Source organism: Pogona vitticeps, chromosome 5, assembly GCF_051106095.1.
Source record: "Pogona vitticeps strain Pit_001003342236 chromosome 5, PviZW2.1, whole genome shotgun sequence".
NCBI classification, from domain to species: domain Eukaryota; kingdom Metazoa; phylum Chordata; class Lepidosauria; order Squamata; family Agamidae; genus Pogona; species Pogona vitticeps.
In genome coordinates, this window is record NC_135787.1 from 60148767 (window position 1) to 60173153 (window position 24387).

Consider the following 24387-nt stretch of genomic DNA (forward strand, 5'->3'; position numbering starts at 1 on the left):
CATTACATGTGGATACTGTAAATTGAATATCCCTTCCCTAATTACATTAAACTCAAGGGTTAGCTCCTTAAGCATCCAAATAAGAAAAGTTCACCCTTTGCTATAAATAGTAGAATTGTTCTGTTAGTTAAGTTGACCTTTAAAGCTCAGCATTTGGATGATATTGTCAGGTGTACATAATAAAGATGGCTTGTAATGAGATCTGTAATGAGTAACCCAGTTACAATGGCCTTTTCTAAAAGTTCATTTATTCAGCATTTTCTAATGGCATGATGAAATTAAAGTTTTAATCTGAGCATGTCAGGGCCTTTTTAAGGGGGTGAGTTCCACTGTTCATACCCAAGTTCTGTCCTACCAGCTGCTGGAAGTAGCTTGATATTTCTGCCAGAGCACCACAGCTTGACAGACATTACTATAAATGTAATGAATTAGTCCTGCCTATTTAAAGAAGAATAATTTGTTGGGAAAGTTTCTGTTTTCTTTGATTCAGATTTTTCCGTTTTGCTTCTTCCTACTCTATGTATATATAGTAACTTACAGTTCTACAAGAACAAAGTTGCTTCTTTCATCAATAAAAATAAATTCTCATAGGCAGTATAAAGACATTCTTAGTTTAGTTGTGGATGTAGTTACACTGATCCTTCCTTTTATTGTGGTCACAGGGAGGAAAATTGATATTTGTTGGATTCCTGCTTATTCAGTTGTTAAAAATATTACTGTCGCAAGTAGCTATCATCTGCTTAGTCTCTTCCCCCCTCCCCTTCAGTCAAGCTTTATTAAAACCGTACCATTGCACTGTTGAAGTGTTTTTCTGTCCCAAGGACACCTCCTGCTGAGTGTCCTTTATGAGATCTCACTTGAAAACAACAAGCTTTATGTGGGACAAATTGCAAAGCACGAATTACAAAGGATTTTCCCACTGTACATACACTGACTAGAATTTTGATTATGCAGAATGAACACCAAAGAAACTATTACAACACAGTACAACTTGTAGTAGCCATTTTATCTGTTTGGCTTGTGCTCTAGTATAAAATCTTATTTAATTAATTCTAGTTGTACATTATTTCTTTGCAATACAATTTTATTAGTTGTAAAATTTAGCAGGCATTTATATAGGATCATGTTCATTTTTAACAGAGTACATTACAATACATTCTAGAATAAATTGTTTTGATTTATGCAGCACTTTCTGTATTAACTTGTTTTAAGAAGATATATATACACCCCATTCATTCATCTAGGAAGTAGGTGTGTTTTCAATGATCATACATTTCTCATTATGTTGCAGTGTGTGTGTGTGTGTGTGTGTGTGTGTGTGTGTGTGTGTGTGTGTGTGTGTGTGTGTGTGTTTGTGTCTCTGTCTGTGCAAGTAGATTATAGACCAGTAAGTGTTGCCGATCAAACCAGTCAACAATTTCATTGTGAGGAAAAACAATGAAGTTTCACCAAGACAACAAAAGAAACAGATGAACACTTTGAAAATAAAGTGGAATGCAGAGAGCCCTTTTCACCTGTTGATCTTGGCTCAACTAAAATCCAGATAGGTTACAACCAAAAGATATCCACCAGCTGCTCACTTGTCACTTCAGTGAAAGAACTTAGAAATATGATCCTCCGTTTCTAAACAGATTTACTAAGAAGGGTGTCAGATTATTTTAGTGGAACTTTTGGATAAGTTACTTTGTATTCGCTTAACACTGTGAAGTCATTACTGGAACAACTACTGTTGCATTCATTGTGAAGTGAATGAGGTACAATTTGCCTCCTGAGTTATTAAATGTAATTGGGAACCCTGCTTGTCACTGCTCCAATTCTGACCATTGCCAAAGCAGGGCTCTTCTCATAATTATTTATGTGGATCAGAAGTTAAAACAACCTAAGGAAAAGGCTTCTGATATTCAGTTTAAGTAACTCATTGAACTAATCTGCAATATGGTTTGAAGAGGCTGTTAACTATTATGAAGTGTGACTTGGTCATCAGTGGAAGACAGTTCACACCCATATATTCCTAAGCAAAGGGCGATTAACCATGGAAATTATATTTAAGAAGTGAAGGCAAGACAAAAACTGAATAGAGCCCAAGGAAGACTGGATAAACCAAAGTTGGGCAAAGATTTTAATAGAATTTAATACAAATTCACACTGGGAGAGACAGCAAGCTTTCTCTCTCTTTTAAAAATTGGTTTAAAACAGCAGTTCTAGCTTGTCACAGCACCTGGTGTATCTATTTAGGTTCATCAGGCTGTTTGTTTTTATTCTTTCTGCAATAGTGGGCAGAGGGGTTTGGTTGCCTGCCTGATATCTTAATGAGCTCGTGTTCCGAAGAGTCCTGCCCTGACTGCTACACTAAAGACTAACTGTATACTCCTACATGAAGATGGGAGTGAAGAGGAAAGGGTGATTGCTGGAGAGCTGTATGATGTGATGATCAGAATATGGTCTGTCACTTTCCATTTTTAAATGACAAATTGCTGCTTAGCAGAAGCTTGTTTTCAGATCCCTTCCTTCAACTGCTTTTTGTTTATGGTTGGTGTTTTTCCCTTTATTTGGTGTAACCTTTCTTGCGAACTGCATCTTAAGCTACAACTTCTTGACTTTACCTTCTGAAATTCTGCAGGCTTAAATGGCTTCTCTATGTCTGCTTCAACTATTTAGATTAAAAGCAGTTGCTGCTGAAATTGCAGAGCATTCAGATGGGATTCTGCTTTCATGCTCCTTCAAACAGATGGATAACCTCTGTCTGTTGATAGATTTGGATGGCCTATTTGCCATTTCTTTCATCCCTGAACATACGTTGAATAATTGGAAGCTGTTTTGTGAAAATGTTACTCACCCATGGTTGTAGGCATATGTAAACAATACAGTAATTTCTTCTATCTTGGGGTTTTGTTCCCCCTATTGGCTAAATTAGTTATGAGCAACAATTTTTTCCTATGATTTCCATTTTTGCTCAGATTAAATTTACAGAACATAAATGTTGTTGGTTGTTTTATTTGGCAAAAAAGAGTGACCTTTTAAATTTCCTCTTTATTTATAATGCTTTTTCCAAGCAACCCCATTTTTCATGACCCCCAGATTTCTTGGATCATGAACTGAACAGATTATTTTCTTTTCTAATGCCGAAACCATTTTGTCAAGATCCTATTTACCTTGTTAGTACAGTAGTAGTATACTTTATTACGGTCAAAGACCAGTAAAACCAAATCAATATAAAATAGATACATATAATTATTGTTTCATAAAGTCGGGCAGGGTAATAAAATTCCATTAAAACATGATAAAACAACCCCTTCATTCCAGTTAATAACATCATATATCCTTAATATTGGTAAAACCTCTGTACTTGTGTTTGTTTATTTACCTTGTTCCACATGTAGGAATTAGTGTGTTTGTCCAGATAGCAAGAAGTATCCTCTTTTTTCTTACAGGTGGACCATGTAATCCTGTAAATTGCATCTTCATAAATATGGTCTGTGTTTTGTTAAAGGGGGTTCTATTAAATGGGGATGTGGTGGCACTGCGGGTAAAACCACAGAAGCCTCTGTGCTGCAAGGTCAGAAGACCAGCAGTCATAAGATTGAATCCACACGACGGAATGAACTCCCATCGCTTGATCCAGCTCCTGCCAACCTAGCAATTCAAAAGCATGTAAAAATGCGAGTAGATAAATAGGTACCACCTCGGTGGGAAGGTAACTGCATTCTGTGTCTAGTCGCACTGGCCACATGACCACAGAAATTGTCTTCGGACAAACACCGGCTCTAAGGCTTGGAGACAGGGATGAGCACTGCGCCCTAGAGTCGGACGCAACTGGACTAAATGTCAAGGGGAACCCTTACCTTTACTATTAAATTATTAAATTGTGTTGACATATTCGTATAAGGGAAATAATTTAAGTCACAACAGCAATTTACCACTGATTAACAAGGTGCTGGTTGCATTTGTGTTGCTATCTCCACACAGCTATCCATAACTGTTTCACAGGTCTTACCCACCTTTCTTCCCTCTGTTACATGCGGTTTACGTACTCTATAGCCTTGATCCTCTAGATTTTTTTTCTGTGCTTTTTCAAACTTGATGCATTGCATAACAAGCAAGTTATCCAGTATCTGCATGCTCTGCTTTATTCTGTACTAATGCTGTGCAGCTCTAATCAATAAAATTGTGAGCAATCTTCCTTTTCAAGCAAGTTGTTATGTGTGCTTTGCTTGTTAACCCTCTCACCGCTATGGGTGCAAAGCAAAATTCCATAACTAAAGTTTCACTATAAAGAGCAGATGCTCCCCCACCCACCCCAAAAAGGCTTGAAATTTCAAATTTTTGTTTTGTTTATTTGTTGTATGCTGTGGTCACAAATACCTTTGCCAATTTTTTTCTGGGGTGTCAATACTGCCTTTTTCTGAAGGAGGTGAATCTAGCACAGATTAATTCATTCCATGCATGCCTTGGAGGCTGTCATTTTCCAACTTTAAATTTGTCTGGTGATGCTGCTATTCCCAAAGTGTTGGCCATAATCAGCAATATCAGCTTTGCTTAAACATTTGTCCTATTATTTTTGTAGCTATTTGCCTCTTAAAAAATCAGTCCAATTCAGATTAGTTTGCCACAACCAAAGAAACAACCCAGCCTAAATTTCAGCATTTTTGCCATTGGTTTAAGTGCTGTCTACCTGATTTGTGAGAAGAATCTGTGATTGTCAAGTGTTTAACAGGGTGGATGATCCAAAGTCTGTGCTAAATTTTTCATCAGTCATTCTGTGTGGGCTGTAAGAAGCGTTCCTCTGCCTTGACAGCATAGAACTTTCTGAGTTTGAAGCAGAATAATAATAATCTGAAATTAATGGCTTTGTTGATAAGCATTGGTAGTGTATTTATACAGATATTAATAGATCATGGTTCAGTACCAAAGGTTCCCCAAAGAATATACAATTTTAAAGCTTTAATTTAAGATGTTACAACACTATCATAACAAACAAGGTAAAAACAATAGGAAAAACATAGTGCTGTTTTTCCCTTAAGAGTCATCTCCCAGAACTTAATCTATGCCTGTTCTGGCTTAAATTGGGAACAGCTGTGCATAATTATGCATAGAAGTTTTAGAAAGAGTTGACCCCTTTCATAATAGAAGTCAGAACCTTTTTTGAAATTCCTCGATTGGAAGCTTTTCTAAAGTGCAAGAACTGTCTCCTTTGTGCTGCTTAATTGTTTAAAGCAGTTTAGCTTCACAAAAGGCACTACTACTGGTTTTTACTGGCCTGTACACACACAATATTTTATAAATAGGAAGATTGTGAATCATTTCCTTATGCTTAACTTGAGATTCATGCTCAGTTCTGTCTAGTTGTGCAGACTTTGACTTTGGCACAGAACAGGATGTTACACTCATTGGCTTATCAGAAGGTACTCATTGAGGATTATGTGTCAGATTAGTCTAACTCAGTGGTTCTTAACCTTTTTGAAAGAAACGCCCCCTTGAGCCATTGAGGAAGTTATCATCGCCCCCCTCGCCATGGTGATGATATCTTATTTATTTATTTATTTATTTATTTATTTATGACACTTAAATCCAATGACCCCTGGAAAAAAAAATTCAATTCCAAGAAAATGAAATGCCCCCCAAAAGTAACATTTAATGATTTAGTTGCAAGTGAATTTTAAGACGCAAAAAGAAATATAAAAAGGGCATAAAAACAAACCGCAATGCAGGAACTAAAAATTTCAAGACAAAAACTCTGAAACTAAATTAAGATTGGAGGAAAATATATATTCATGCACACTGTAAAAAGGCTGCAGCCATCTTCACAGGTTTGGCTTGCTCCAGCGCCCCCCTACTGCTCCAGCGCCCCCACACCGCCCCTTTGCGTTCTACTGCCCCCCTGAAAAATGAAATCGCCCCCTAGGGGGCATTATCGCCCACGTTAAGAACCACTGGTCTAACTAGATGTATGTTGGTTAGACCTAAGATCTGGGAGTCTCTTTACGCATGCACACAAACGAACAAAACCACTGGAGATGCAGGAAAGCCATGCTTGAGAGGAGTTACATAACTTCACCTCCTTTAGTGTCTGGCATGGTAGTTAGGTAGCAGCTATTGCCATTTTTTATGTTGCGTATACAGCAGAAAATGGCAATATATGTGAACCATTTCCATTTTCTCAGTAGATGTATGCAAAGAGTCATGAAACAACTGAAAAGAAGGCTAGAGAGCAACTGGAGGAAAGCTCCCTTGGATGATAAGAAAATGACCAGTGAATATTGCAATATTATTTGATTGGCTAATAGAGCTTATTATAACATACTCATTAGTAAGGGCCCACACCAGCAAACAGCACTCTATCAAGTGGTCCAGGATCTCATAAACAATGGATAGTCCAACAATCTGATTTGAGACTGATTTGCAGCTCACACCCAATCAGAGATTGAGGCCGCCCACAGAGACCTCGACTTCAGTGCATTTGATCATGCTGAAATGCCAAAGGCTCTGTCTTGTCCAGCTTTAATGGATCAGTTTCAACCTGTAACACCTGATGATGGCGACAAGGCACTTGCATGTGGCAAAGCTACTCTGTTGGACCATGTCGCCACTGGCTTTTGAAATATGCCAGAGAGGTAACAGGGGAATAGGCTACCCAGACAATTAATTTATCATTACAAGAGGGCTTTATGTCGGAAAGAAACTATCATTCAGCCCATCCATAAGAAACCTAGATTAGCAGCAGACAAATGGAATGTCACTAACATTCCATCTCTGGGAAAACTTGATAGAGAGCGTTGTAGCAAAACAGTTGCAGGTGTTATTGGAAGATACTGATGGTCTGGATCCTTTTTTTATCAGGGTTCAGACTGCACTATGGGACTGAGACCGTTCTGGTCCCACTACTTAATGACTTGTTAAGGGAGGCTAACCAGGAGAGGACTGTGTTGGTCCTTCTGGATCTCTCAGCGGTCTTTGATCATGTCAGCCATGGTATCCTCCTGGACAGGGTATCAGGTTTTGGGGTTGGAGCTCAGTATTATTCTGGTTCCAGTCCTTCCTTGGCTGCCATTTTCAGAGGGCACACCTTAGAAATGCTGTTTTGTCTCTGTGGGTTCTGCATTTTGGAGTCCCATAGAAGTCAATCATCTCTGCAGTGTTCTTTAATATTTATATGAAGCCATTGGGGTAGGTCATCCAGATATTTGGAGTTTGCTGTCATCAATATGCTGATTACACATAGTTCTCACTTTTTCATCATCAGCAGTGAATGCTGTATGGACCTTGGAGCAGTGCTTGACCTTGGTTATGGACTGGATGAGGGCTAACAGATAGAAATTAAGTCCAAACAAGATGGAGGTCATACTGTTGGGAGAAGAGCCTGCTTGGTTGGGAGATATTTTTTCTGGTCTAAATGGGATCACAGCCCCCTTGAAAGAACAGGCCCATGACTTAGGAATGCTTCTGGATATATTCGCGAAGGCTTTCATGGCTGGGATCTAATGGTTGTTGTGGGTTTTTCGGGCTCTTTGGCCGTGTTCTGAAAGTTGTTCTTCCTAACATTTCGCCAGTCTCTGTGGCTGGCATCTTCAGAGGACAGAGTGCTGTCCTCTGAAGATGCCGGCCACAGAGACTGGCGAAACGTTAGGAAGGACAACCTTCAGAACACGGCCAAAGAGCCTGAAAAACCCACAACAACCAATGCTTCTGGACTTGGAGAAGCAAATCCCTGCTTTTTTTAAATCTTTGGCAGATGACACAATTGCAGCCCTTGTTGAACAGGAACTCCCTAATCACATTGATTCATGGGTTAGTAATCTCTAGGATTGATTGCTCCAATGCTCTCTGTGTGTAGCTACCTTTGAAAGTGATTTTGCAGGTGCAAAATGCAGCAGCTAGGTTAGTAGAGCAAGGATGTATCACCACATTTCCCTGATCCTGGTTTGTCTACATTGGCTTCCATGCCAGATTCAAAGTTGTAGTGTTAACCTATAACCCTCCAGAGTTTGGGGTCTTGTTATTGGAAGGTGTTATTGGAAGATACTGGAAGATACCTACAGGTGTCTCTTCTTAAGATTCTCTACCTGGACCTCCTGTTCTATCCAGGCTTCTTAGTTGTAAGTGCTCATCCCTGAAGAGGCCCAGAAAACTAAACCAAAAACCAAAATGCAGAAACTATGTGTGAACTAAGTATACCTTTACTGCTTCCACAACAAATAAGAAGCTAAGTAGCAGCCAGGTGCTGCTAACCAAATGCCCTTGAGTAACTGCTCACCAGCAAGTGTGACCACCTCTATAAAAGCTGAAAGTTTAGCAGTTTGCTGGTGTGGAACATTCAGGTATGTATTAATACAATGCTTAGGAGGAAGTACATCAGCAATGATCATAGAGAAGCAATGGTTGCTGCACATCAATCTGGGAAGGGTTGGAAGGTCATTTCCAAACAATATAAAGTCCATCATTCTACAGTGAGGAAGATTATTCACAAGTGGAAAACATTCAAGATAGTTGTCAGTCTTCCCAGGAGTGGATGTCCAAGAAAATTCACCCCAAGGTCAGACCATGCAATGCTCAGAGAAATTGCAAAAAACCCTAGAGTTACATCTCAGACTCTACAGGCCTCAGTTGGCATGTTAAATATTCATGGCACTACAATTACAAAAAGACTGAACAAGTGTGGTTGGTTTGGAAGGGTTGCCAGGATAAAACCTCTTCTGTCTAAAAAGAACACGGCAGCATGGCTTAGGTTTGCAGAGCTGCATCTGGACAAACCACAAGACATCTGGAACAATATCGTTTGGACAGACGAGACCGAAGTGGAGATGTCTGGCCATAGTACACAAAGCCACCTTTGGTGAAAATCAAACACAGCATATCAGGCCAAACACCTCATATCAACTGTCAAGCACTATGGTGATGATTTAGACTAAGTGATGATTTGGGCTTGTTTTGGAGCCATAGGACCTGGGCACCTTGCAGTTATTAAATTGATCATGAATTCCTCTGTATTGTCAAAGTATTGTCAAAATGTGAGGCCATCTGTCTGACAGCTAAACCTTGGCCAAAATTGGGTCATGCAACAGGACAGTGTTCCAAGGCACACCAGCAGATCCAGAACAGAATGACAGGGGAAAAAAGGTGTTGCAGTGGCCCAGTTAAAGCCCAGACCTCAACCCAATACTGTGGTGGTGCTTTAGGAGAGTTGAGAATAAACAAATTCCCACAAACTTCAATGAACTGAAGCTCCACTGTAAAGAAGAGTGAGCCAAAATTTCTCCACCATTATGTGAGAGACTGATAAAGTCCTACAGAAAATGATTACTTGAACATATTGCTGCTAAAGTTGGTTGTACAAGGTATTGAATCATAAGGTGTACTTAGCTTTTCACACATGGCTTCTCCATATTGGCTTTATTTTTGTAAAATAAATCATAACACGGTGTAATATGTCAGGTGTTGTTATTAATCTGAAGTTGTATTTACTTAATTTTGAAACTAAATGTATAAATGTATATTTACTCCTTTCTTTATAAATCTTAGCTTTCCATGTCAGCGTCTTAAGGAACCCGTCATTTTTCTTTTAGCTTTGTATTTAAAGATGTGCTTGACAGCTTATTAAAATTTAAAGATGTTTGAAATGAAAAACATACTTCTTAAAGGCAAGGTTAAATAGGTCATCATCCATTGCATTTTAAAAAATAAACAGATATTCTATAAAATTTGCTTCTGAAGAAGTCCCTATTGTATCCAAGTCCATTTGCTGCTCTTTAATGACTATGGAAAGATCTATGACTATCTTAAGCAACAAGATTTGTTAAGCGTATTTCCCAGATGGAGAGCTTTACACTAAATAAAGTGGTTGCCCAGTATTAAAATTGTAGATAACAAGACGTTTGCAGTTACACATAATTGTGTTTTGTGTGCTCTCTGCCACAACACTTCTCAGTAATGCTATTTGCATGTAGAGTTTTAATTAACAGATAACTGTCACCACAGGTTGACTGTAGAAGGCTCTAGTATCCAGCAGAGAGATAAATACCACTGCCAAGTTATACAGGTTGGATAGCATACAGGGGGTCTATAATATGAAATGGATTTATAATTAAAACTCACTTATTACAGAGTTATTGTGCTATATTAAGAAAGGAAAGTGCCTGAATCTGGAGGTTTTGTGGTGCACTATATTACCTATATATTTTCCTTTGATACATCTGCATATAGTATAGTTATTATAATACACTAATAACAAAAAATGTTTGTGAAGCTTTCAAAATATAGATTTATGGTATGGCACATCTTAATTTACTGCAGTTGAGCATACTTTCCTTTCCCCTGCCCCAATAATGATTGTCTGAGGAAGCTCACTATAGTTTCCAAGGATTGAAATTCTTTTATGTAACAAACACCTACAAATGGGTGATGGCATCACTACGATTTTCAGTAGTTGAAAACTTTTTATTCTGTCCTTTGGGTTTTCCCACTTTGAGTAAGCCCTTTCATTGCATGGAAGCTGTGGAAGTTGCAGGATGGAAGGAGGACGTCTATATTGAAAAATTATTTTTCCTTCTTCCATTCTAGAACTCCCGCAGCATCAATCTGATGAAAGGGATTATTTGGGAGTGGCAAAAGCTGCAGGAAGTAGAGTTTTTTTTTAATTACAGAAAAACACCCCTTGTCAGTGAGGATATCACCTTCTGCAGGCCTAAGATGTGTGACAGCATCTCAACCATGGAAAAGTGAAGGTGCAAATGGCATATTCCATACTCTCTATTGTGTCTCTGAATTAGGTACAATGTGCAACCTGGTCTCTGCTGTTCAAGCTTTGAAAATTGTAAGGCATGTTGTAGTTACTTGTTTAGCTGAATTCAGATGGATAGATGCATGTAATACATGGTGCACATATAATGCACAATGTCAGGTATGCTGCTCATGAGTTCAGGAGTGCTCTTCAGTCTTCCCTTTATTTTATTTTTTTGTTTCTCATGTACAATATTTGATTAAAAGGGACTTAAAAGCAATAGTAGACAGACACATTAATCTCAGATCTTACAGGAAACTTAGTAATTCAGTCTGATCTAGCCATCTTCTTTAGGTCTGGGAGCTCCAATTCCCAGACCTAAAGCTCACATGTTTGGACCAACTTTTATATATATTTCAGAAGTGCAAGTAGATCTGTTTATGTCTCACTTTGGGGCAGTCTGAATACTTAAGAACCCTGTGTATGTAAAAGTGCTGTAGATGTAGCGGATTGCTTACAGGGGTCAAGATCACACCACATTTATCATAGCATTGTCCTAACACAAATTGACACATTCAATTATACATGCCAACATCTTCTGATTTTAAGTAGTAGCTTTATGAAAATAAATCCATAATGATGAAATAAATGGAGGGGACTATTACTTCAGCAGTACTGTATTTTTGGACAGAGTCAGTAGTGTTATCTGTTGTTTATTGTTCATTTTCATTTTTGCTGTTTTACAAATACTTCATCTAAAGGAGATAGTATCTTATTACTAGTGTGATGTGGGATTTAACAGGTATTTGTTATAGGCTACCTAAAGTTTTGAAGCACGTGGACATCTAATTCTAGATATGATTCTAGAATATTCTCATCTATTTTTTCAATAGATGGGACTTGATTAACACATTGGGTTATGTAAATATTTTAATTTCTAAAGCCAGAACAAAATCACCAGGTCTTTAGTTTGCAGATGTTACAACTGATGTTTTGAAACTGTAATAAATATTAAAAGAAATTTAAAATTAGTAATTAAAATTTTCAAGTCCAGCTATTAAACAGCTCTGTCAAATATGTTATTCAGAAATCATAGCTTCAGATCTACAATGAAAAGAGGAAAATTTGTGCTCTATGCACCATACATGAGTAGTATCATTCCCATCATTTACTACCATCATTTTGTTTGGCCAAGATTTATTAAAGTATTTTATACATTTCTAGCAAGGTAAAGGAATTAAGTAGCAACTGATCTGTCATTCATGTTATCCTAACCATTTTTTTAAAATATATTTTTATTTTTTTCCTTAGGTCCTCCCATGCCATCCTCTTCATCTAGTCAATCCGTTATTGAACATTTACATTCCCCTCCTCCATCACCTAATCTCCATGACAACCAAAGATGGTTGCTAAGTACTAGTGATATCCAGCCAGTTCAGGACTCTGACACTGATGAGGACTATACTGCCAGCTCTTATCTAGTACAGACGGGTCCTGTTTCAGTTTTTGCCACAGGTCATGGTAAGAATAGGACATCTTGTCCATAGTTTAAGTACACTTTCTTAATTTTCATCCTGTAAAAAAAGTCTGATAAAATAGTTTGGTAATTAATATTTAACACCTAATATGAAAGCTTAAATGGATGTTTTGTGTTGTTGCAGTTATTAAAAAGGAATAAAGCAGAAACACTTGAATATTCATTAATTTTAGTAATAAGAAAATTTGTCTTTTCAATTCAATCTGCATATAATAGTTTTATAATTTTGTAAGAAACTCTGGTTCTTAATTATGTGGAATTTTATAAGCTGTTAAATTAACATCTGCCCCACTTATATTGCAGTCCTACTCATGATTGCTCATAAATCAGTGCCATTGGTTTCAGTGGATCTTACTCCTGGAGAAACAGAGTAAGGCAACCTGGTGGCATCAAATGTTGTAGACTTCAACTCCTAGCACTCTGATCATTGACCATACTGTCTGCTACTGATGGAAGTTGTACTACAATCCAATTGAAGTCCACCAAGTAGCTTGCATCTATTGTGTAAGATTGCAGCCTTAGATAAGGTTTCTTTCTCCTTTGTGATTTCTGTGAGTTAAGATTATGCATTTTAGGCTTGCATTCAATTTTTGTTTAATTTTGTTCCAACAGTGTATTTTGAATTGAGTTTATTTATTATGGTCGGGTGACCAGCTCATAAAACATATTTATGGCTAAAATATACAAAATACAGTTTAAAATGTACAGTCAGTTCATAAAACATATTATGTGGTTAAAATATACAAAATGTAATTTAAAAAGCCTACAGCAAATAATTGTGTACTGGCTGGAAAATATGGGGAGAATCAAATACAGCATTTTTATAGCTATCCTTTGAACCATTGGATCATCTAGGGTAAACTCGTTTGGACAGGGTCTTTGGGTTATAGGGTCATAAAATACAGTGTATTTTAGCCTTCTGTTTACAAAAGGACTTGGCATACCACCAATTTTGGAATCTTATGGGAAATTGGCAACACAAAAGTATAAAGGAATACTCTTTTCTTCTAGTTACGTACAGCATTTTGGGAATTTATTATACTATATTTCTTGACAGTTGTTAGATGTTGCTCACTTTGCATTGAGTCTAGCTTTAAACGTGCATAGAGTAGGCCCATTAAGTCAATGGTTGTTGTTACTTATGTTTTAAGTCCCATTGATATCAGTGGGTCTGCTCTAAGTTCAATTCAGTGTGGATGCAACCCTGCCACTTATAATTTGTTCTCAGTTGGTGAGCTAGGATCCATAGATAACATTAGGGAGTTCTAGGTGTTTATCACAATATACTGGTAATGGTGTAGCAGAAAAAGCAAACAACTGCCTTGTTCAAATCGAGTTTCCAAAGATTTCAGATAATGTGTAAGGTTTCTACATCTAATGCTCATAGAATATAGTGTGAATTGATCGGATGATTGGAGAGGCATTCTGACTCTGAAAAGTATCTGTGCCAGAAAATCTAGGATTGAAGAAATCTCTGATCCCATTTTTGTCTTCTGTTTTCAGTAAGCAAAGAGCAGCTGTAAGAGAGTAGTGCTGCAATTATGAATAGGTTGGCTGATGCTCTATGATTTAGCTCTTCCACTAGATTTTTTTTATCCCTCTCCATTGTACACATCATTGTTCAAAACAGTAAGCAGGTTAAGAAAAGTTAACTATAGAATAATTTTTATGGAATTTAGTACATCAACATGTTTTTATGTCTAACAATACTGCAGAACAAACAGAGGTTACCTGTCCTGTGATTTGACACAGTGACCAAAATCCTACTGGTAATTTACATATGCATAATAAAATTTTACAAGTTGTAGCAGTGAATTGCTACAAATTAAAAGGATGCCAGTTGTGTGACCAGGAATGCAACCAACACCTCATTAATTACCAGTAATTTCACTGACACATGTGTAAATCATCAATAGAATTCTAACTCTGTCTCCATGTCACCAATTCCAAGATCATCAATTCTTCTTCATGGCCTTTGTGAATGCACCCAATAGGGTTTTGACAGCACCTGCGCTGGTCCTCTCAAATCTTCTGGAGCTTTATACCGTTATATCCCCTACAGATGCCACCTCCCTCCTTACCATAGCTTCATTCATTAGGAACCTCTTCAACCTCTTTCATCTTAATATATTGTCCCTCTGCCCTCATTCTGTTTCCTTGAGCTGCTGAGAGCACTTAACACTAGCTACCATTTTGACATATATGCGGTGGAATAAATTAGATATGGGAAAATTCAGAAAAACATGGCTTGTGTTCAGTATGCAGATGGTAATTTCCCAGTCCCATTTAATCTGAAGAGTAAACTGTGCAAGTTGTTCTTTGAAGAGTTGGTATTCTGGTGAACTTTTTAAACAAGTAACATGCTTGTTAGAACTTCATCCTTTTTCTTATCTGCAAGCCTGTAAAACTGCATGATTAAAAAACATCAATTCATTTTAGTCAAGCCTTAGACTTGGCCCAAAAACCTATATTTTTAAAGTCAGAGTTTTCTGACTTGGGTACTAAAAAAGGAAAGTAAATAAATTAAAATGAACCAGTACTGAAGCTAATGTATGTGGCAACATTTCGCCAATATAATGCTTCATATGACACAGGTTATGTAAAAGTTCTGTGTCATTTTACAGATCATCCAATTTCAGGAACTTTTTAAGACACTGATTTCTGTGTGGATTTTAAAAGAACGATACCTGTTTTTGCATTCTTACATCCTGTAGGAGATGACAGCATAACTTAAAATTTCACCTCAAGAAAGGAAATAGATCAGTGATTTTACCCAGGATTAAGCCTTCAGCTTTCTTATTCACTTTCTTTAGTGCAATTATAGAGTGATAATGTATTGGAACCCACACGTGGGGTTCTGCTTTCGCAGGATACCCTAGTCAAGCAATTAAAACCATTCTTAGCATATCCTAGTGTTTCTGATATGTCTATGTTTAATTGGTTTTTAAAGAAAACAGATAAGATACTTGATCCTAAAACAACTTGAAAGATTGCACCCTTCAGAGGGAATAGCAATAATTCTTTCAGAAATGGTTTGCCTCAGTTAAAGCTGTTTGGGAGAATTATCCTTAAAGGTAGCAATATGTCATTTCATGCATAATCTCATGGTCTAATAATGCAAAACAAAAAGTAATACAGACCAAGAAGTGTCACCAGTCTAAAGCAGTTGATACTACAGTATACAGAAAAAAATTTATTACTCTGATGGCAAGACAAACATGTAGATCAGCCAAAGTTATTCTTTGTGTGAATATTTTTCTTGATCTTTTTGATGTGATAGTTTTTCAGTTTCTGACTGAAAGATATCTGTAGTCACTTCCAAGAAAAAGCAAGAAGGGTATTAGTAATAGTAACTAAGAGAGTGCAGGCTTCCTACTATAGACTTCATTCATTCATTCATTCATTCATTCATTCATTCATTCATTCATTTAAGGTATTTTACCCCATCTTTGTCCTTAAAAAAACACTCATCTTCTTCTGCTTCCTGTAACTTGTGAATTATGCGCAGAATAATAGCCAGAATAGGATTCTAAGATCATTGGAGAGGGAAGGGAATGTTCACATTCTAAAGTAAAGCCCATGTTATAGATTTGTGAAATGCAAATATAGTGAAGTGATTAATAAAAGCTTCTGGCTGACTTCCATATGGTGAATCTGACTTTTGAATTAATCTGGAAGAGTAGCTTGTGTGATGACTCGTCTGCTAGTAAAAGTTGTAATATAGTACTGAATGATTTTCAGGTTTTTTTAAAATACTGCTCAGCAAATGGCAAGATATTCTTACAGCTCTGTAAAAGGTACAGATTGGGTTTTTCTGCTTTAAAAGGATACCTGTGATCAAAAAGAAACAAAATTAAGGACGAAGAAGGTGTATTTAATTGTAAGTTGTAAAAGGCTGGTACGCAATGAGGAATGCAAGCCTTAATTTTTTTACCTAGTGGCAATTTGCTGCTGAGATTTACACTGTTCAAATTACATCAACATACCCAAATAATAGGATTCTTGCTATATTTTATCATTTTGATACCATCTCAACAGAGATTGTAAAATCCATTATTTTATTAACTTTAATTTGTTAACAAAATGAAAGGAATTTACCAGTCGAGCAGCCGCCTAGAGTGGTCTTTTAGGCCAGATGGGCGGGGTAGAAATAAAATAAATAAAATAAATAAAATAAATAAAATAAATATATAACCAATTAAAACAAATAGACAACTCTGGAGTCCTACAATATATGTTCCAAGGTCATAATATGCAAAAGAGGACCTGTTGGGGGGAAAATGTAATGAATAGTGCAGTTGTAGCTGTAACTAGCAAATGTGACACAAAGCTTCCATGTAGTGTTCTTGTTTAGTGGACCACTATATGTATTATGTGAAATTTGAAATCATGTAGAAACTAGCAGTTTTTCTTTCTACTAGATGTACTGTATGACTGTAGCCAGATTTGAATCCATGCATTGCTTCACTTGCACTGGGAAGATATTGTCAATTTAGAACTACTCAATAAAACATAACAGAGCTAATCATGAATATGAATGGACTGATGTATAAGGAAAGCTTTCAGAAGCTGGATTTATGTAGTGTATATCTTGCCTAAAAATGGATAAGGCAGAATCAGAAAATTTTCAAGGGTGAAAAAAAAGCTATGTGCTATGAAAAGGAATATATTTGTGAGCAATATAACTTTAGAAGAGGCAGTGTAGGCGGCATGAGGAAATCTTCCTGCCAGTGCATTCTATTAGGAAGTGTAATAGTCTCCCAAGGGAAAGCAAAGAAGTATTAACACTTCCTACATTTTTAAAAAAAAACTGGGGGGGGAAGAAACCTGAATAGGGAGTACATTATAGTTTCAAAAGAAGGACTAGCTAGTGTTTTAGGTAGTTTACATTCCATGTATACCTATTATAGAGGCAAATATACCTTATCACAACAATGACAAGATTATTGTCAAGTAAATAGGTATATTAAGTGTGAGTGAATAATCAAGCTTACAGTATGATTATAGACTATTTGCATCAAGTTCTATCATGTTCTCCTAAAATGCTTTCAAAACATTTAGTCTTATATTTTCTTTCCTTCCTTCCTTTCTGTTGTTGTGATTGTTTTATGTTTTATTGTTTTAACTGTTGTTATATATTATAATGTTTTATATGTGGAATTAATTTTATTCTTGTCCTGATGTTTGATTGTGTTGTGAACCACCCAGAATAACTTAGCTAGATGGATATTATACAAAACAAACAAATAACTCCCCAGCATCTAAGGGTTGAATGCAGATACAAAGCCTGTAAGAGATCTGCTCATATTTTCATCTCCGGAAAGGTTACCGTTTACAGTTTCTGAAGTCACTACACCCACAACTGACCAATCAGTCATTTAATAACAACTCTATTACAGAATGGCCATTGATCACTAGATTGTAAACTCTCCAGAGTCCTTTTGTCTCCCAGTGTTCAAGATGAGCATAGTTAGAAACATCAGTAAAACTGTGGGCAACCTTCAAAGTCCACTAAAGGGGAGCGAGAGAACAGATTTCTTTGCAGGCCAAACCACAAAGCTACACCTGAAAATATATGTTGCTATGACTTCAATTTTTCTTCACTTTTCTTTAAAATAGAAATTTCAGGCAGGAGAGAGTCCTGCTGAATATAGAACAAATGGGGGCAGTGTTTTCCACTTCTCTGCTACTGCCAGAATTAAAATGCCTGCCACACAACAAGAGCCACCTCATAGTAGAGAGCAGAGACGAAACAGTCATTTGGGTCCCTATGGTGAAAAGAAAAGATTGAAGTATTTTGATCTGATTGTCAGGGAAATATTTCAATGTGTTGGTGGGGGAAGATTTCATGAGGGTGGCACCCCAGGATTACAGAGTACTGGCCATTTCTGCATGCTTGTCACATGGGCCTCTACAGCTGGGATCTGTGTGTTCTCAAGAGCACCTCTTGTGAGCATCTTAAAATCTAGACAAGTTCATAAAGATACATGTAGCTTGTGGAGGTATGCCACGTTAGATGGCTGATTGCAACTACATGTCTCACAATAAGGTGCAATTCACCTCCTGGTAGTATGTGTTCCTAAAAATACTAGCAATTAAATGATAAGCCCTTTGCCTTTGGAATAATCTCCCCTCTGAGATCCACTTGGCCCCTTCGCTGGGTACAGTAGTGCCCCGCTTAACGATTACCCCACTCCATGACGAATCTGCTAAACGATGAGGTTTTTGCGATCGCAAAACGATGTTTAAATGGGGAAAATCCGCTTGATGATGATCGGTTCCCTGCTTCGGGAACCGATTTTTCACTAGACGATGATCTAAAAACAGATGATCGGCAGCTCTCAAAATGGCCACCCGCTGTGCAAAATGGCTCCCTGCTGTGTTAAGGATGGATTCCTCGCTATACAGGCACCAGAAAATGGCCGCCCTATGGAGGATCTTCACTGGACGTTGGGGTATTTCACCCATTGGAATGCATTGAATGGTTTTCAATGCATTTCAGTGGGCTTTTTACTTTTGCTTGACGACGATTTCGTTCTACAGCGATTTTGCTGGAACGGATTTTCGTCGTCAAGTGAGGCACCATTGTATTTTCAAGAGCCAACTCAAGATTTAGACAAGCCTTCCCTCTGGTCACCATTTTATTTATCCCATTTTTACTATCATGAATGATATTCTAACTGTTGTTAAATTGATATTGTTTGATTGTTTTTAATTCCATTTTGTTGTGAGCTGCCCAGAGTAGATGCAGTCTAGTTGGGTGGGATACAAATTTAATAAATAAAGAAATAAGTAAAAATTTCAGGTATCCAGGTTCTCAATCAATGAATTGGGCCCAGAAAGCAATTGGCAACCATTTGAGGCTTTCAGTATCAGGAAGTGCAGTCCCTTCCAGGATGTGTGAAATCTCAATTCCTGAGCCAAACTTTCTGCTGACTAGCAACATTTTCATCCTTTCACCTTGTTCCCCCTTTCAGCTTATTCACCCTCATCCAGTTGACAGTCAGACCCAGGCAACCTTCAGAGCTCTTAGTTGCTTCCTTGATTTCAGGTAGCAAGGAGCAGTAGAGATGGCTTCCATCTGCATATTGATGATACCTTACTCCAAAGATTTGAATGACTTCTCTCAGTAGTTTCAGACAGATCTTGATTAACATGGGGGGGGGGCAAAATACAACTCTGTAGTATGCCATACACCAAAGACCCTGGTGTTGGATAGTGGTTCCCCACAGAACTGCTTTCTGGATTAGTTGGGAACAGTTAGAAACAACAGGAATAGTTAAACTGTTGTCTTTAGCACACAGCTTCTTCAAGAAATTTCCATAATAATCAGTGAGACTTAAGTGGCCTGAATCCTGTAGCTTATTTATGCTGCATAGGTCAAATGTTTTAAAATTGCAGTGGTGAATTGCCACCAATAGAATAATTAGAGCTCATATTCCTCATTGCTCAGCAAGTGATGCAACAAATGCACGTCAAGAAATACAAGTACCAATTTCCTAACTAGTGATAACTTGCTGCTGCAATTTATAATTTTTGCCATTATGATGTACATGTTACAGGATTATGACTGGTGTGCATGTTAAGGGGAAGATTAACATGGATCTTGGTAGATACATTTGCACACTGTTTAATGTTTATTCAAAGGGAATAATATGGGATAGGCTTAAAAAATATGAAACAAGCTCATTGGTGAGCATTTCACAAAAATATTGAATTTACCTAGATCTACTGATTTGTTATAATTCATGCACAAACATTAGGACGTGTTGTGTGTGTTTAGTCGTTTAGTCGTGTCCGACTCTTCGTGACCCCATGGACCAGAGCACGCCAGGCCCTCCTGTCTTCTACTGCCTCCCGGAGTTGTGTCAGGTTCATGTTGGTTGCTTCGCAGACACTGTCCAGCCATCTCATCATTAGGACAGGAATGCACAAAACATTTCTTTGTGACCATTTGATCTTCTACATGCAAAAGAGACAAAGAAACAAGGTCAATATCTTTAGGTACAGTTCAGATACTTTCCCTGTTCAACACGGTGGAGGAAAACTGGATGGTTTTCAAAAGTCAACAAATGTTCCTGAGTACTAGCCAAATTATTTTTGGTCTCTTTCTGATCTTTGATTTGATGAATCCATCGTATAGTCTTTTTCTTTTAATCATTCTGCCAAAAGCCTGTCAGCACTGCTCTTCTAATGTTAAAGAAAATGTACAGTTGTTCGGTTTAATTAAGCATTCATTCCTTGTGCCAAGAGCAAATTAAAGTTCCCCACTTGTCTCAACCTTGCCCCACCAAAATCAATTTATACAAAGTGGTGGGCAATTAGCTGTAACGTAAGTGATGTAGTACATATTTGCTTTCCTTTTTTAAAAAATATATATATTTTTCAATCTTTATAAAAAGACACAAGCCAAAACCAATTATTTCTTTACTAATTGTGGCTCACACCCACAGAGTCTGTATCGTCAATATCATTGCAAGAAGGCTTACCACCCTGTTGACAAATCAAAGGGATTTCGTATGATAAATTGTTGTTTCTATACAAGCAAGTGCATAACACTCTGTAAACTGATATTATGACATCCTTCCTTCCTTTACAGTCATATTTAAAAGGAAGTCAGCTGGTTAAAAGTGATGGTATTTTCAGTTAATAAATGCTTATGAAGAAGATGGATCTTTTTCTCTCTATTTTTTGTTTGTTTGTTTTTAAAAAAATTTGGCCAGATAAAAGTCCCCAATCTAGTTTCTGAGATGTTTAGGAGGAAGAACTGTGGCTGCTTGGGGCAAGTATTCTGAAGCCTGTAAAATGAATTCTGCTCAGCATAATACTCAGCCATCCCTTCCTGTGACAAAAACCCAAATCACAAATTACAAATGCCATTGCAGATTACAGTTGCCTTCAGGAAGAAACTGACGAAACGTGTGTGAGAGCACACAAACACATTATAATAAATTTTTCACTTGAATTCCTTACCTGTTTCAGGCAGGCAGCACAGCATACAGGCAGCACAGGGCCACTGAAAGTGTGTGAGAAGGCTCAGATTACATAAGAGCTAGTGTTACAGTTCCTCTTCATGCCAAAATAATCTCTGGTGAGGAGGAATGGATAAACACCACTTTGGAAGAAAGAATTCATACGTTTGATCCTGCATTTCTTCAGTTATTTGTTGATGTAGGAATAACACAATTGCAACTCCTACAGTGTTAGGCTAATGTAAGCAATTACTCTAAAGGCATGATCTCACTGAGTTCCAAATACAGACATTGACCTTAACAGACATGGATACCTTCCCCTAGAACAGGGGCCACAGTTTCCATATTAAGAGCAAACAAAACAAAACAGTGCTTTCTGCAGGGAAGATGGTAGGAGGTGGTGGGTGTTCCCCTTCAAGGTCCAAGGCAAAAATCACCCAAGACTCTTGAAAGTTACCCAGCCATCTTGTAGAAGTTACATATTGCCACCATGACAAGTATTCTTCCTCTATGAAGTTGTTTGTTCATTTGAAAACAGTTTAAGCATAGCCATTTTCAGGTTTGCATGCCTTTCTACTCCTCCACCATCATGTCCATGGGCCTTCATGTGGATGAGGCAGTTTTTTTCTCATTTTTGCAACTTACGAAAGTTTACTATTGATGGAAAGGAAAGTGGGAACACACAGTGGAGAGAGAGTAAAACATGAGGAGAGATCCAAAAAGAGGAATTAGAAGTAGGATTGCAACTGGAGACTTGGATGGCCAATGACAGGGTGCTGCTGTGAGGGTGTCTGCCTAGCCATGTTGCCTTGTGCTGTCAATGAACGTCATCATATTTAGGAGCAATGAATTCCATTATGAGATATTTAAAGATGTACTTTCAGTTGAGAAAGCAAAGAAAAACCCTCCTTGTTACCTTCTCCTATCTCATCCCACTTCCAGAAGTTTTCCATTTGGCTTTTATTTTATTTTTGAAGCGATGGAGCAGATATGCACTGTCTGATGCACTTTAAAAAATTTCCACTTCCTCGGCCTCTACACACAGCTAAGGAAGTGTATAATTTGCCAGTATCACGAAGTGGTTCTCTTCTAAAGTCACTTCATTGTATTGGCAATTGAAAGGACTGCTTGGTATTTGTTCATTTCCAACAATTGCACATAGGAAATTAACCAAAACAAAGTGATCTTACCCACACCAAAAAAGTAGAAACCCCTTATAGGGGCCAGAGAGGTATAGGTAGGACCAATCTGGGGTAGGCTGTTTCATTCCAGCAAAGATATTGTCTGATCACTAGGGATGGGAGTATTCATATACAGATGTAAATTTCCCCTCATAGGTGCAGATAACGAGGGTCCAGCCCCTTGGGGCCAGACCGACCACTCACGATTCCATTGCTGCTGCGAGCTCCATGGAGCCTTCCTATTGCCCCATTGCTCACGACAGATTACCCTGTACTGGCAGAAGGCAGGATGATGAGCCTCTCTGCCAGGTTGCAAATTCAAATTGTCATATGAGGACTTAAATTGATGCAAATTCATCTATTTTACTCCAGCAGCAAATTCTGCAGTATTTGACTGTATAGTTGCCACCTTAGATAGATTTTGCTAAACTTTTAATGTCAAGAAACTATGCAAAAAGTATTATCCGCATTTCAGTTCTTCCTATTCAGTATCAAAAGCTTTGTGTGAGTGCTCCCTGTCCCCTCCCCCATCAGGGCGTGACCAGCACATGCAGAAACAAGCTCTTTATTGGAGCAACACGATATCTTAAAAGAGCTAATAGGGCTCAACAACAAAACAAACTAACTTTAGGGTGCCAGGGAGTTGACATCACTCCCAAAGTCTCTAGGAGGATGTAAATCCTGAAACAGTCAGTGCCAATCGAGCCTCCAGGGGTTGCATTCCACAATTGGGGTGCTGTGGCAGAAAAAGTCTTCCCCCATGTCTGTATATAACAAAATGTTCTCAGTGGTGGGACACAGAGGAGGGCCTAGGACATGGCCAAATTACATGGAACCAACATAGCAAACTGGTTTGGGTAATTCTGAATGTTAACCATTTTTCCATTTCAAGGTTATATCTGTCCTGGCTGAAGAATGTGATGTTAAAAGTACCATCATATATATTAACAATAAGGATGCAGCTCAGCTACAGGGAACAAAATTCAACTAGTTTTTCAGCCTCATCATTGCTTAAAATTCTACAAGTGTTACTGAAGTACAGGTGGTTTTAGAACCAAGTTTATGGAATGTTAAAATTAAGGGGAGAAAGGCAATTAAATATTTGTTCTGAAGTTGTTTTTATTAGCAAGAATGTTCTCAAACTGGAATGGAAATGTTCGGGTCACTGTTATAGCAAAAGATTTAAGCTCTTAATTCAATAACCTTTCCCCTTGTATATAAATTCCCTTCTCCTGTAAAAGCTTCAGGGTAGTTTTGAAAGAATGCATTTTCTGCCTTTCCCCATTTCTTACAAAAGATTCTCCATTTAGTATCTTCCTCTGTCTGGATGCACCATTGACATGAATCTTGCTGTCACTAGCCCATTAAGAGCACACTAAAGTAGTATCTCTGATTTTTAAGGAATGCAGAGTTTTGACTAGAAGGCACATCAACCTCCTTCTCTCATGCTACATCAAGGATTCCTATTGTCAGATGCAGTGGGCATGAAAGCAGCAATTTTACAGCACAAAACCTCCAATAACATTTACTGCGGTTGGCTGAGATTGAAATGCACACAGGCACTGCTCAGTCTTGGTTTCTTAAGCACCAGCTTCCCTTGGCTTCTTGCCAGTTTGTGCATTTCAAAGAGACAAGTCCTTTAAGGGGAAAGAGTTTTCCTTGTAACTTGCTGTGGGGTAAACAGACCATTCAGGCATAGTTTATTGCATTACATAGTTGACTATGCATAGCAGAATGAAACACCGTAATTGGCAGGATTATTTTGATCATTGGAATTTGTAAGTATGAGATGGCTTTTCTAAGCCAGAAGAAAAAAGGAAGGTGTTATAATTTATTATAGCGAAGTGAGTGGTATCCTGCTGATGAAAGCACTTAAGCTATTTTTTTCTTTTGTGGTAAATTGATTTGTCCAGTTTGGTAGTACTGTAAAGCAGAATATAACCACTTAAAAACAAAGAGAACAATCAAACAGAATTTAAGATT

The 24387-nt window shown here is 37.8% G+C and overlaps 1 protein-coding gene across 10 annotated transcripts in view; it reads left to right on the plus strand.

Moving 5' to 3' along the window:
- Positions 1 to 24387, plus strand: part of TENM3 (teneurin transmembrane protein 3) — a 1852170-nt gene that overhangs the window by 1569082 nt on the left and 258701 nt on the right. For 8 of the 10 annotated variants that reach the window (XM_078393883.1, XM_078393884.1, XM_078393882.1 and 5 more), the window contains one exon: positions 12026 to 12235. The exons of the other annotated variants lie outside the window; for them this stretch is intronic. In XM_078393883.1, the coding sequence (XP_078250009.1) occupies positions 12026 to 12235 (210 nt within the window). The remainder of the gene's footprint in view (positions 1 to 12025; positions 12236 to 24387) is intronic. 10 annotated transcript variants of the gene reach the window in all.